Source organism: Colias philodice, chromosome 18, assembly GCF_061535455.1.
Source record: "Colias philodice isolate Cphi_HAF_F1 chromosome 18, ilColPhil1 Martin Lab GWU primary, whole genome shotgun sequence".
Classification (NCBI taxonomy): domain Eukaryota; kingdom Metazoa; phylum Arthropoda; class Insecta; order Lepidoptera; family Pieridae; genus Colias; species Colias philodice.
In genome coordinates this window covers 8,246,321-8,262,201 of record NC_143103.1, presented here as the reverse complement: position 1 = coordinate 8,262,201, position 15,881 = coordinate 8,246,321, and the positions used below count along the sequence as shown (strand labels likewise).

At 32.0% G+C, this 15,881-nt stretch overlaps 1 protein-coding gene across 1 annotated transcript in view; it reads left to right on the top strand.

Annotated features, from left to right (window-relative positions):
• LOC149480639 (uncharacterized) overlaps positions 1-15,881 on the top strand; it is a 52,284-nt gene that overhangs the window by 2,750 nt on the left and 33,653 nt on the right. Inside the window, exons 2-8 of the mRNA XM_089706880.1 lie at positions 360-588; positions 963-1,049; positions 2,017-2,249; positions 3,641-3,854; positions 9,880-9,975; positions 13,625-13,854; positions 14,449-14,668. Coding sequence (XP_089563006.1) covers positions 360-588; positions 963-1,049; positions 2,017-2,249; positions 3,641-3,854; positions 9,880-9,975; positions 13,625-13,854; positions 14,449-14,668 — 1,309 coding nt within the window. The remainder of the gene's footprint in view (positions 1-359; positions 589-962; positions 1,050-2,016; positions 2,250-3,640; positions 3,855-9,879; positions 9,976-13,624; positions 13,855-14,448; positions 14,669-15,881) is intronic.

Below are 15,881 nucleotides of genomic sequence, written 5' to 3'. Positions count from 1 at the left end.
CAGTCCTCGGAATCACAGACACAATAGAAAATCTATTGTGTCGCGCCCCGATCGGGCCTTACGGTGGTCAATGGGTTAAAACAAGATAAATATAATTTAAGAGTAATACTTTATGACCGCCTCCGTGGTACAGTGGTTGACGCGTCAGCGTAATACCGAGAGGTCCTGGGTTCGATTCCCGGTGGAGACGAATAAAAAAAAATGTCTCGGTCTGGCAGGACACAGAAGGCTGATCACCTACTTGTCCCTAAAGAAAATCGATCAGTGAAACAGATGTATAATGCATCTGCCCCTTACCCCACTAGGGGACATGGGACTTCACTTTAATACTTTATACTCTAACGCTAAATTTCCCACAGTTTTCTGGAAGATGGAACAGCATAGAGGGAACTCGCAGCCCACTTCAACCAGGCGACTGCTCGTATTTAGAAATAAATCCAACGAGCAATACAACGACCGCTGGGCTCAATAACTATAGTGTGTACATGAGGGCACTGAATCAGAACTTCTTAGAAGAAATCAATGGAGTTGCGTCTGCAATAAATAATACCGCCACATATACCATGACGTTGGCCCCGGTTGGTAAAAGTAAGTAGTTCTAAAAAAAAGCTGTTCTGTAACATAAGATAACACAGATAACAAACTGTATTTTTTACTTTACGTAGATGGCGTTTTACAAATTCGCTTTAAAAAACAATTCACTTCTAATAAACTTAAAATAAATAACAGACAAACGGTACAATTTATTATCTAACTATGCTTATTACATAAGACTAGTTTATGAACATAAATCATCAACTAAACTCTAAAGTATTCCATCCTATATGACCATTTCGTAATTCAATTGATCTTAAATTATTTTATTTCTAAAAATGACTTTCAAATATTAAGCTTACATTTATTCACTACATAATTACAATTTTATTTATTATATAATATAATTAAATTAAAAATATTTTCAGCCATCGATTTCAACATCATGCTAACAGACTACGAAAACTTCGCCCTTGCATACAGTTGTGAGAATGTGGGGACAACTAACAGAAACAGTAAGTTATAAGTACACCTTCAGCTGAGTATTGTATAGGGGATGGCTTATTCATTGTATAAGAAATATATTTTTATTCATTCAATTGCAAATAGAAATGCCATGGCACATTTTCTCGGCCGAGCCACGTCCACACAGACCGAGCAGCCATTCGCGGAAAATGCTTCGCGAAGCTGCTCGCTCTCTGTGGATTCGCCTAATGACCAACGTGTCCGCGTCATTTGATTAGCTAGCTTGGGCCAAATAAAGAGAGATTATAACACCACCTTTGAAGATATTATAATTATTTAATACAGTAGATATTTCAATCCAAACCGTCTTATATAATTGAATGCGCTCGATTTTATACAATCTACTTAATCGTTTCTCAAAGCAGCTCTTGGACATATTAAAAAAGAACTTTCCTTTTTAGTGATTGAGTATTTTTTCTGACGAGATGTGCAAATCCTTTCCTCGTATTAAAAAACATTCAACCCGGATATCGAACCCGAGACATATCGGCACATGTTACACACGTTAACCTCGGCATTGACAACATGATAACGATGGAGTTCAAACTTCTTTGTTATCTACTAATAACAATATTTTATTGCCAAAATAAGACAACCTCCACTGAAGGAAATTATAAATTTTTGATAATTATTTTTCACTTCAAATCGAATATCTATTGATCATAATCAAATTTTCATTTTGTAACAGCTACGTATATAATGTGATCGCAAATCATCATGATTCACAACTTTCTGGTGTTATTCACTGATCATATTATTCCAATGTTTAAAAATTACTGCCACTTTAATGATTACTGAAGGGCTAAAATCAGTACAACAACCGCTCTACTGTAAAACATGGATATCTATCTTATTTGGCTCTATACATATACTAAGTTTCTTCCTCATTTTCTGAGCTTAATGAAACCATCAATATTATACTATAATTCTTCGTATTAACCCTAACCTCGTTTCCAGTATACATTTGGCAACTGGGTAGAAGCACATCGTTTCCCAGCGAAATGATAGCCAATCTCATGAACCAGACCATTTTCACAAACTTTGGATTGCGGTCTGCTGATTTAACGGTGACAGACCATTCGGACACCGCATGCTATGTACTCCCGGTGATACCCCCAGGGCAATCTGTTATCCTACCTGGACAATGCGACCCTAATACAACAGTTGTCCAGAACTTTGATGTTGCTGAGGTTTGTATAAATTAAATGAAATTATTGGCAAATTTACAGGAGTATTACTGGAACCTTTAGTTCATTTTCTGTGTCCGAAGACGTCTGCAAAAGTCAGGATCTAAAAGCATGATAATATAGATAGAGATACATGTAAAATGCATTCCCTTAGAGATAGATACTTCATTAATTTAAAATTGTGTAAAATGTGAATTTGATAAAGTTTTCAGCCATGTTAACATGTATAGATAAAAATAATCAAATCACTTTGAAAAAATAATAGTAATTTTATGTAGTAAAGCGTATCATCGACCACGAAGTTATTTTAAAAGTATTGAGGAAGAAAAAGAAGATAAGATAAAAATTAATGCACGTGTTTAAACTTTATATGTTTATTGTAATTTCGATAAATCCGATAATCCGATTTAAGTCGCTGAGAATCATCATTTTGAGACTTCCCTCAAAATTTATTTTTCATATATCAAAGCAAACATTACACAGATAAATAATAATTAGAAAAAAATCCTATTACACAGCAGCTAATGATGTGTCACACTCTATGAATTTTTATAAGAACACCCCACGCATTTTTCAATCCTAAATTGTATTGTTCAAATTTGCCAATGAATAATAAAAATTATCAATAATAAAAATATCTTTATATAAATAGTAACACCTGCGATATTTAGGCAGATAATAATTGTAGCTAATCTTATATACATTCCACTTACATTAAAAATATTCCTAACACAAATATTTGCAACAGATAAAATATAATAAGTGAAGTCTCCCTCTAAAGATTAGTTTTATCAAAATTTTTTGTGATTGATTATACGAAGGCATTTTTTATAAACCGACTATAAATGGATTAAAGATAATCCAGATTAGGATATAAATATTTTTTTAAATTAATCTTAATTACTTTTAATCGAGTCATTTTAGGAATAAAGCTTCGTTTTCATTGCTAGATAAAATCTCTTTCAGCTGTTGAAGACGAGTGAATCAAAGTCTGTTAATCTTTTGGAACGCTAGCATTAGAATATCCTAATTAATTAAGAAAAATGTTGATGCTTTTTTTAGGATGTACTGTTTTATTTTATTAATGATAAACCATTACGAAATAAAGTTTCAAAGTTCATAATTAGAAAACAATTTGTCACCCAAATATCGATTCATTTCATTATCCTTTGTTATTTTTGACTTTCCAGTCCACCGAGTTTATATTTCTCAGTTTTTCCTTTAAAGCGACGTTTTATCTCAATCACGTTAACACTACAAAATATGTTTTTCATTTAACTATTTCATTATATAGGTACCTAATATCCTAATCGTATGATAGTTATATAATACAATCATGTCATTCCAAAATGTGTTCTACTGCCCTTATTATACGGTACACTATCCATTGACAGTTCCAAGGAGTATGGCACCAAATCGCGAGCTACTATTCCCCCAATGCTGTAGGGAGCTGCAGCAGAGCAGAATACACCCTACGAGGGTCTATAGTAGAAGTGGTGAATAGAGAGGTGGTGGCACAGAGCCTGGCTACCATCAGTGGTACCGCTACCATCGCTAGTACGGATAATAGTGCAAGACTGCTGGTCACCTTGGAAGTGGCGCCGGGAGGTATGTACCTTACATTTTTTTAATAAAAAGCACTTAATTCATTGAATATAATTTATTTTCAATAAATAGTATTATCAAGTATTAGATCTATTCAATGTGATGTGTGTTCAATCAAGCAGCCTCTTGAGCTCTATAATATAAAAGTATATTAAAGAGCTCAAGAGGCTGCTTGATTGAACACGCTAATATATCACGGGTCCGGTTTGAAAAATTATTCCCTTGTTAGATGGTCCATTTGTCGAGGAACGCATAGACCTATCGGAGTGGAGCAATGCGGGTAATAACGCGGAGCACAGCTATTAGTAAAGAAATTATAATTGCATTTACAAAATAAATTCGATTCGAAACATCGCTCAAATAATGTAATGAATAAATCCCGTTTAAAATCTATCAAAAAGTCTTGTATTATGAAAATTGCGATGTCATTAATCACATTCGTACTAATATTACGAACGCGAAAGGTTATCTGTATGATACGCTTTCGCGGCATAAACGTGATTCAGATGGAATTTTTAATATTTGAAGACCAAACATAGATTGGGTATTAAGTAGGTACCTACATATTTTGTTAAAAACTTTTAGCAATTTGGCTCTACCAGTTTTTGTATATTTTACCCAACTTTTTTTACCCGAATTTACTATATTTTCCCCGAAAAATTATTAAAGCAGTTGCGATATATTAAAAGGTACCTACTAAGGTATTATCTTATCATTTTTTTTATATTTTAATCGACCGGTCTATAAACTGTTTACCTACTTTTCCTACGTTTTATAAAATACTAGCTTTCGGTCCGCGGCTTCGCCCGCTTTGTCCGAAACATAATAAATTATATACTAATACCTACCTCTTGAATCACTCTATCTATTAAAAAAACCGCATCAAAATCCGTTGCGTGGTTTTAAAGATTTAAGCATACACAGGGACATAGGGACAGAGAAAGCGACTTTGTTTTATACTATGTAGTGATTTCCAATCATCCGAGCATTTTTGCATACCTACATATTGATTTTTAAAAATACATAATGTATAACATCATAACCGACTAATTACAATAATTGTTAATAAGATTAAATCTAATCAAAGTTAAAAAATGCCGATATATTTAACGATAAGATTGTATTTTTATTATCTTTATTATTTTTGTAGGATAAAATTAAATACCTAATAAATAAGACATAACAAAAACGGTTGAGTGTGAGTCGCACTCGCGATACTAAGGATTCCGTACAATTAACCATTTTTTTTCTTTACATGAGCCCTTTTAATCACAATATTCTGGCATCCATTAGGTATACTTAAAAATACGTCTTGTGACATTTTTGAGATAGCTTCCCTCTATAATATTTTTATATGAACTTACATAATCTTGAATATTTTACCACCATTTGCATTCATATTCGAATAGATCAATAACAAGTAAATCTTGCAAATATATATACCCGCTGCTTTTCCATTTATGCGTCCGCGTTAAGATGTAGAAGCCCTTCTGACTAACATCGAGAGACACCACACAAAAATGTTACATTGAATGTTTATACCTTTTAAACTACACAACGGATTCTGATGGTTTTTTTTTTTATACTTAAATAGTGGTAAACGATAAATGTTTTAGTACATCATTTGTAAAATTTTAGTCAAAGCGCACCCAAAAAACTAGTAAAAAAGAATCAGAGTGCATCCGTACCAAAAACAGTTTCATATACATATTGTATTCTATTTTAGTCATATCACAGTTTATCGAGTAATAAGAGTCACAATTGAAACGGCAAAAGTGTTTTTGGTACGATTTTGATAACTAGTGTTATCATTCACCTTAGGTGAATAGCATTTATCAGTTTTTTTTGTTTGGGGATAACGTCATTAGGTCGTTTTAGAAAAATTGTATCGTGACCTTATGTCAGTGTTTAGTTAATCATAAATTTACATCATTATTGTGAGTTATTATCATACCTAGTGGTTTATGTATACGTATGTGAGTTTGTTTGTTTGAACGCGCTAATCTCAGGAACTTATTTAACAGTAAAGAAATAAAAAACAGTTTAACTTCTGGTTCAATTTGTAAATTCTTTCGGTGTTCGATAGCCCATTTATCGAGGAAGGCTAGGCTATCATCACGCTAAGACCTCCAAAAGCGGGGACACTTGGGTGAAACCGCGGGGCGCAACTAGTGACATATATTGCACGCCTCATAAGCGAAGCGTTGAGGTGGGTACTACTGTCACTTCGCGCAAAACATCTGATTTTTCAAACTTAAAATGTCTTTATGTATCATACATTGCACTTGTAAGATAATACATACACACACATATTAAGAAAAAACACTATTTTTAACGTTCATGATATTTTTGATGTCATTTTTGTTATTTAAACTAGTTAAAAAACAGTTTAAAAAAGTTCTGTCTTGGACGTCCGTGTGTCTGTATGTGCGGATCCTTTTTCTTGTTAACACGATAGCGACCGAAATACTTTACTAATCGAGTCTTTTTTTTTCTCTTACGCTTGAGTATGCTCAGGAATAGAACCCTTTCATTTTTCAGGGTCTGATTCGATGTGGTTTAATTCTTATTAAATAAACAAAAATAATAATTAATAAATCTTATCTTCTATAATATAAAAATGAATCCCAAAATGTGTTGGTAAGCGCATAACTTGAGAACGGCTGAACCGATTTCGTTAATTCTTTTTTTATTATATTCCTTGAAGTGCGAGGATGGTTCTTACATAGAGAAAACGTCAATATGTACCACGGGCGAAGCCGGGGCGGACTGCTAGTCTTATATATAAAAATGAATCGCAAAATGTGTTGGTAAGCGCATAACTCGAGAACGACTGAACCGATTTCGATAATTCTTTTTTTATTATATTCCTTGAAGTACGAGTATGGTTCTTATGTAGAGAAAACGTAAATATGTACCACGGGCGAAGCCGGGGCGGACCGCTAGTATTTATTAAAAAAAAATTATGAGGCGTGCACTTTTGGATTTTCCAAATTATATTTAAGTTATATAAGCCACTATATTTTATATCGTATTATCTCGATATAGTTTTAAGTTTGGAATATTTTTTATCTCTGTATCAGGATTATTTAGATAAATAGTTACTAATAATTTCTATGATTAGGCTAAATATAGATGTTTCAACGTCTCGTGTTCAATAACGACAATAGAAAGTCAATTGTAATAATATTTAATCTTTATTTAAAATTTATCGATATTTCATACAAATATGTTCTGACTTCTGAGCTTTAAGCTCTACCCTTCATGGAAATTTATCGTAATACCTTTTTTTTATTTATAATGTAACGTTACAAACAACACACAAAAAAAGGTACAAAAAAGTTATATTTTTGTTTCTATGGACAAAAAACTTAAGTGTAGAGCACATCGTTAGTTTTTTTATGTCTATAAAAAATTAATAAAGTCTAGAGACTTCAGATATCCGAAAATAAAAAAGCTACATTTTAAAATTATTCATAGCTTTCCGCCCGTGGCTTAGCTCACTCTCAAACCTAATAAATTATATACCAAAACCTTCCTCTTGAATTACTCTATCTAGGCATATAAAAATTCCATCAAAATCTGTCGCATAATTTTCAAGATCTAAGCATACAGACACACGAAGCATGCGCAAAGCTCCTTTGTTTTATATACAATACTATGTAGTGATTCGTTTTTGTTACGACAAATTGTACCCATTATATTTACTTTTGAACATTCCGTTACTGTATCTTTACAAAAAAAAATAACAACAATAGATCCAAATAAAAAACAGCAGATCCACTACTTATGCATTTCTGGGTATCAACAACAAGTCCTGTAACAAAAAATGACCTTTTCATATTGAGTAGCACCTCCTATGCGTAGACTACCTACTTATACTATTATGTACTATGTAAATTAGGCATTAGGTATGCTTAGAATTTTAGTATGATTAAAAAAACAGTGAATTTGTTGTTTTAGAATTTAATTTATGAACACAAGAAAAAAACTTAAGACCTAAGACTTGACAGTAATAAACATAATTTATCTGACCTTCCGTTTGCTTATCTGTGCTTAAGTCAGTTTATTTCAAGAAACTTTTCCTAAGACATAATATAGTTTGTAAGTTTGTAGTATAATTATTTTGATACTAGCGGTCCGCCCCGGCTTCGCCCGTGGAACATATTTACGTTTTCTCTACATAAAAACCATCCTCGGACTTTAAGGAATATAATAAAAAAAGAATTATCGAAATCGGTTCAGCCGTTCTCGAGTTATGCGCTTACCAACACATTTTGGGATTCATTTTTATATTATAGATAATAGTATTTAGTTGTTTGATTTTACGCCAGTATTAATACTTTTTATTAAACATGTCAATAAAATGAATATGAATAAATACGTATAATTTTGTGATAATATTTCCTGTTCCTACTATTAATATTAATTATACTATAAATGCGAAAGTTTGTGAGGATGGATGTATGTGTATGTATGTATGTTTGTTACTCTTTCACGCAAATACTACTGAACCAATTACAATGAAATTTAGCACACATATAGAGGGTAACGTGGATTAACACATAGGATAGGTTTTATCCCGGAGATCCCACGGGAACGGGAACTATGCGGGGTTTTCTTTGAAAACGCGGTCGAAGCCGCGGGTGGAAAGCTAGGTACTATACCTACTATAGATTCTAACTTACGAAATATCACTTCATACGAAACGACTTTAGTAAAATACTGATTATATCGGCCCTTTAATCCCTAAAGACGTTAAGTTCTCAATGAATAAAATTATAGACAGATATTCGCTAATTACTTTGCATTAGTATATTCATTAGGTTCATTATATTTTACGATGCATTGCAAATAATTATATACTAAGCACTTAAATAGCCAGATGGTAAATTTGCATGCAAAAACGCACTTTCTCAGAGGTGGATTTGCCTATTTAATTGCCAAGAGAAATATGAATGAATATTTCGTATTTACTAGCAGACTCGCCAAACATGTTTTGTCATATTATACTGAGTATAAAAAGTAATTTATAATAGGTCGTAAACACCGATTAAATTGCAGTTGCAGTTGTTTGTCACAAGCACATGATAATTTTACATATAACTAGCTGTGCCCCGCGGTTAAACCCGCAGTGCTCCACTCGTGATGATATTATAGAACCTTCCTCGCTAAAATATGGGCTATCTAACACCGAAAGAATTTTTCAAATCGGACCAGTAGTTCCTGAGGTTTGCGCATTAACAAACAAACAAAGTCTTCTTTATAATATTAGTATAGATATATAATTAGGTACCATATACATAGGTAGACAGTTACGTAAATTATTTCATACCTACATATATTATCAACTAGGTTTCCGCCCGCGGCTTCACCCGCGCAGTTAAAGAAAAACCCGCATAGTTCCCGTTCCCGTGGGATTTCCGGGATTGCGTCATTTTCCCGGGATAAAGAGTAGCCTATGTCTTTTCTCGGGTATCAAAATATCTCTATACCAAATTTCATGAAAATTGGTTCAGTAGTTTAGGCGTGATTGAGTAACAGACAGACAGACAGAGTTACTTTCGCATTTATAATATTAGTATGGATTTCTTTATCTGTAAGGTTTTTGTACAATAAACTTTTATAGATACATATTTCTACAAGTACATTTAAGTAAATTACATACATCTGACTAGATATATTTTTGTTTGTAACATTTTCATACAAAAAATGGCTCTTGAAAACTTACCAACATGTAGGTAGGTAGCGAGCGAAGTCGCTGACTTTTGCTTGTATTCGTGATTATGTCTTGAATTCGATCGTAGTAAACAATGTAAATATTATTTTACAATCAAAAACAACTTGACTGTTGTTTAAGATTTTTAAAATTTCCATACATCCTCTTTAATTTAAAAGCCTAATTAATCCTAAAAATATAAAAAAATATACGTAATATTTTTCATATCATAAAAGCGAATTGACCTTTCGAGGTGAAACTGCAACGATTATGTAGTATTAACAATCAACACTTGTTTTTTTTTTTCAGTTAATATAAATTCGTCTCTTTGGGTGCTGGCGACTGACTACAAAAACTTCGCAGTTTCTTACACCTGCGAGAATCTTGATAATAATCAGAAAAGAGGTGAGGTATCATATATAAACTTATTATTACGTAATTAGCGACTTGGGTGGTAATACCAGTATTTGGTATTTATTATTATGAGTGGTAATACTAAATTGCTATAAGCTGGGTATGATTGCGCTGGACTTTAAAAGTTTAAAATCTTCCTTGTGTTTACTAAATTATAATTTATTGTGGTATTAATTTTTAAAATCCTTTGTGAAGCGTGCATTTTTTGCACCCGCGATTTAAATATCGTTTCTTGGAAAACAAACAAAAAATGTATGATTTAATAAAATACCAAAACATAAAAGGGTAAATCAGTCATTTATATTGTAAAAATATGTGAAACCTCCTAGCAAAATATTATGCAAGTTTAAAACATTTTATAAAATTTAAGTAAAAAAAACTGTCACTCGTATTAAGGTTATAAAAAATGTTAAGAATGGTTTTAACTAAGTGTTTTAACTTTACAAAAACAAAACACCTTAAGGTTCGCATAGATTAAAAATCAGATAATATTTTAATTATCATTTTAATTTCGTTCTTTAAAGCATTAATAAAAGTCTAAATTATGTATTTGTTTTAACTTGATTCCAAACAAACTGCAAGTCTTATTAAGGCCAAATACATTTAGTTTTATAGCGGGCATTAGAACAATTTTCATACAAATTATTTGATTTCATTTTGACCTAGCTTTAATTAACAAAATATACTAATAAATAGATATCAAAATACTAGTTCAATAATTCCATTTAAATTTAATAAGAACACAATTAAAAAAATAAAGCTGTAAAAAATATACAACCTCATTTGTTACTGGCAACACCCGTAAAAAAGAAAAAAATAGAAAAAAAGTTTCGAGTGCCTTCGAAATTCAAATGAATATTCTTCTACAAATATTTTTTTCGTTTAATTCCAGGTAAATATTTCAATATTTAATATTATAAACTTATAAATAAGTATTTTTATTTAGGTTGTATAAATAATTTATTTTTAACTAAAGCGTATATAAATTAAACACATAAAATAAAGCAGTTAAGAAAATTAATGAGACGTCATGTTATATTACATTTTGAAGTAAACGTAAGTAGTAAATAAAACTTATTTTTGTTTAGGTAAATAAATACGATAAATCAATGAAGTTGCATTGTTTATACAAGAGTTGATTAAATCGTTTATACAACAGTCCTTTTATACTGAAAATAGTAGATACCTAGTTAATACATATTTTTAAATCATAATATTGTACCTAATAGTTGTAGGGTCAATTATATATTAGGTATTTAGTGTACATTAACAATAACGTTCATTTTTATTCCTGGTTACTGTATTAGATTTTCATGTCAATTTTTTCAGTAGTTCGTATTATTTTTCATAATATGACCTTATTTATGACCTTCAAGTATTCTAATTTCTAATGAAGGAATCAAGGTAATGATTTCTTTTGACTAGTGATTAGGTCAACAAAATGAGAATCGAGTCTCAATAAAGGCCTATTCAGATTAGAAACTAATCACGTACGGTCTATCCGAGTATAACGGCCGAGTACGGCCGCGGCGTACGCTATTAGTCTCTATAATATATTATTACGTAAGAGATTTATTTATTTATTTATTTATTTATTTACTTACTCTTTATTGTACATACTAAAATAAAAGTACTTACATAAAACAAAACCATTTAAAATGTACAAATGGCGGCCTTATGGCTCAAAGCCATCTCTGCCAGACAACCTTCAGGCAAAGGACAAATTAAAACTTATTTATTTATGATATTTTAATCGTGTGATTTCGGGATACTAGATCGGGGCAGCGGATTCCGCTCTAATCTGAATCTGGCCTTTAATAGGAAAGATAAGCTAGATTAAAAAATAAATATTTAACAATACGAATACGTTCTTGTGAAAAATGCATTTCGAACAAAAACATCGATGAATAGTCCTATTCAAAACCTGTTTAGAATAATTTAAAATTAATACGTCAATACGCTAATATTTTCCACTTTTTTGTCGGGTCATTAGGTATATTATAAGAATGATCCGCTTATAGTTTTTGTCGCATCGTTAGGTCGAGACAAGGCTTCCGAAGTCTATTAAAATGTCATAATTATTAATTTACGGTCGCTAATTCTTTTCTAATTTATTATTTTAATTCAATTATTATTGGCGTCAAATTGACGTGTGAACATGTTTTTGAAAGTCAATTCTAGAATATTTAAATAGTAACTGATACGCAGACGTTATTTGTGTTAATTAACTTATTTAGTATTCGTGATAATTAAATAAATTAACATTTTTTAAGAGTTAATCAATGAAATAAGTGAAGGAATGCTCATACACTTTTGCTATATTGCGTAGTGCTACGCAGTATGCAGTATAGCAAAAGCGTCGTGATGATTTTTTGTGACGCTGGCCTAGCCCGCTTGGCCTTTTTTTTTTGTGGTGCCTCTCGATGTTAGCCAGAAGGTCTTCTACTTGAAACACGGACGCGTGGGTGAACTGAAGGTTCACCCTGGTAGCGACATGCCCATGAGCGTCCCCCTTGACGGGGATCTCGAACCTCGGCTTGGGTTGTCGTGAGTGTCGCTTGAGTGGAAGAGGCCGAAAGGGCCCTATAGTCTTACGGGTCGCTTGGCCAGCATACCGCGCTATAAGGAACTTCGTTCCAATAAAATTAGCAATACAAATTATACTGGTGCCTCCAAGAGCATTTATAAGAATATCGAATATCGTGCTTGACTATGACAAATCTATAAACCTAATTAGTAATTATCATCAAGATGGAGTTGTAATAAAAGTATTCTTTGGTATAAATGAGATATTTTTAATATAATACGAACAGAAAGAATAATAGTAGTAGTATAAGCACTTTGGCAATTGATGGCTGACACCCATGAAGGTACCTAACTACCTAGGAAATAGCTTTAATATTTAAACCAGAAATTACTATTACTACAATTTACCGGAAACGATAAACTGAATATTATTGAGGAAATATTTATTGGTGTTGTTTTTATTGTGTTTTATCTATCAATGAATGCGCATACAGGAAACTATTAGATAAAATAATCAATCACTTAAAAATGATAATGAACAAAATGTGCATAATAAATTAATTACATTGAAAGGTCAATGCATATGGCTGCAGCGAAGCCAAAAAAACGTCATCATTCATAAAACATGGAAGCTGTTTTAATGCGTAGGACGTATTATTTGAAATGCAATTCATAGGTATTATTTTTAATTGTTGATTAATTTATATGTACCTCAAAGCTAGTTTATTGTTCTTTTCACCTATTTTATTATGTATCGTTACGTTTCTAAATAAATTTTATAGGTATTGCTAAGCTCATAATATAAATAATATCAATATGCCCTTATTAATTTATTTGATCCATATTTGAACATTTAAAAAATTGTACTGACGTTCGTGTAATAATTAAATTTTGACTTGACATTCGACTATCAACATTACTCTGAATGAATGAATGAAAATCTTTTATTGCTATAGAAATACAAACATAAAAGTATTCGGTACATTTTACACAAGCAACAGGCGGCCTTGTCGCTAGGTACCGATCTCTACCAGGAAACCCATAAAGTATACAAAATAAACACAACGAACGTACATCTTATCTATAACAAATTTTGACATCTTTAACATTACAGTGAACAGCTGGATCCTCAGTAGAACGCAACAGCTTCCAGAAGCCGTCAAGGTCCAAGTTGACAATGTGGTCGCTTCGTACCTGGACCTGAACGATCGGTACTACGTCCAAACTGACCAGAGCGATGCCGCGTGCTTCTACTATCCGGTACCAGTTTTGGACCAGTCCGTGGTCTTCCCTGGACAATGTGATGAGAACATCCCCGTGGTTATGAATTTCAGAGTCGCTGATGTAAGTAGGAATACAAGAGTCAAACAATATCGTATCGTACAATCAATACAATACAACAAAATAATTAATATTATAGTGACAAGACTGCCAATTTATTTCTTCTATAATGAGGTTATGTTTCATTGTTAGGTTTTGCAGCAAAGTATGATTGATTATTGTACACCAAAAAGGAAGCAAAAATAAAATAAACATATACAACAACATGCTATCGCACAATCAATACATTACAACGACATGCTATATACTCAATCATACTTACATATTAAATTTCGATTAAAAAAGAATTTCAACTGCATATTTTTATGCAAAGTCATCGCCAGCTGTTGGTAGTTTTTTTTAATCCTTTTCAATCGATAAGTTAAAATTCACAAGCTGGTTCTGATGCTTTTTTTTTTTCGGAATCTAGTTTTTTTATTTACATCTTACTTAATGTCGGAATATCATCAAAATGTTATCGCTGACTACAATATTACAGGTCATCCACTCTACGCAATGAACTTAAAATCATTACATATTACAGCATGCATTTCAATTATTTACCATCAAAACATCCCAAAAAAGTCCGTTATAACTATAGGTAAGTAATCTTTTTAGTATCTGGGCGTTTGGAACACCATCGAAGCCTACCCATCAGCAAATGCCCTGGGAAGCTGTGGTAACGCAGAGTACACCCTTGGCTCTGGGGGTAAAGTCGATGTGTACAATACAGAAGTCATCAACCAGACTTTACTCACTATTGACGGAACAGCTGAAGTGGCGGTTGATGATGGCAGCGCGAAGCTTTTGGTCACCTTCCCCGTTGCGGGAACTAATTGTGAGTATGACCTTTTTTAAATGGATTTTAATGGTATTTTATAAAACTGTAATTATTGGCCATTGAAAATAATACAGTAAGAGTGTAATATAATTATGTTTTTACTACGTGTTGTAGGCACCTGAAGGTTCTTACATTTTCTTGCCTCTCTCGTTTAGATTTGGGAAAAAATTAAAGCAAAATCTCCTCCTTATCAAGCAGTTGGATAAAGACTTAAAATTGAATTACCAACTCGCTGCCTGAATAGTAATGTTAGTGATATCTATAAAATATCATTAACTTAGATAATATCATTAACATGTTATTCATTTCCGATTTATAAAATTCAAATTTGGGATTATAAAATGAAACGTGATTTCGTAGTATTCCGTATGTGAGCACCTTTTTATGATAATTGAAGATATATTATAATTACATACTTCGTCCAGTTTTTTACGTAAATTATTTATTAAAATGTGCTCAATGGATTACGTACAGTATGGATAAAATAGAGTGCTCTTGTTATAAAAGAACTAATAAATGCAGTGACCATTGATGAAGAATAATCTTAATTAATATGTTGTTATTATTGCCTATAATATAATTATAATATATTGAAAATTTTAGAATAACATTACAATAACATTCAATAAAGATAATAAAAACCGGAAAATAACCTTAAAATTAAAAAAAAGGATGTGTAAAAATAAAAGACATTATATATAAAATAACTTATTTCATATAATATTTCTTGCTTCTCACATTTTAAATAATTGAATTCTCTTGTGCAAAAAAGACTTCTGAATGCTATCACAACGTGGACAGTTATGATAATTATATTAAATTTACTACTTCCATTGCCTGCTTATTTAATAGATAAAAAGTATCTTATCAAATTGTTTTCAGCCTCTAAAATGTTTTTCTAGCTCATTAGTTAGACCTTTTATCAAATTTGTAACACACGATAGTAATATTAGATAGTAACAATAGTAAAAAAACTGGCCAAGTGCGAGTCGGACTCGCGCACGATGAGTTCCGTACTTTGGGGAACCCCCTTAATATTTTACTTTTTTACACGGAAATACATCATACTTTGTGAAAATTTTAGCTTTCTAGCTATCACGGTTCATGAGATACAGCCTGGAGACAGACAGACAGACAGCGAAGTCTCAGTACCTAATAGGGTCCCGTTTTACCATTTGGGTACGGAACCCTAAAAATTGGCAATCGCACT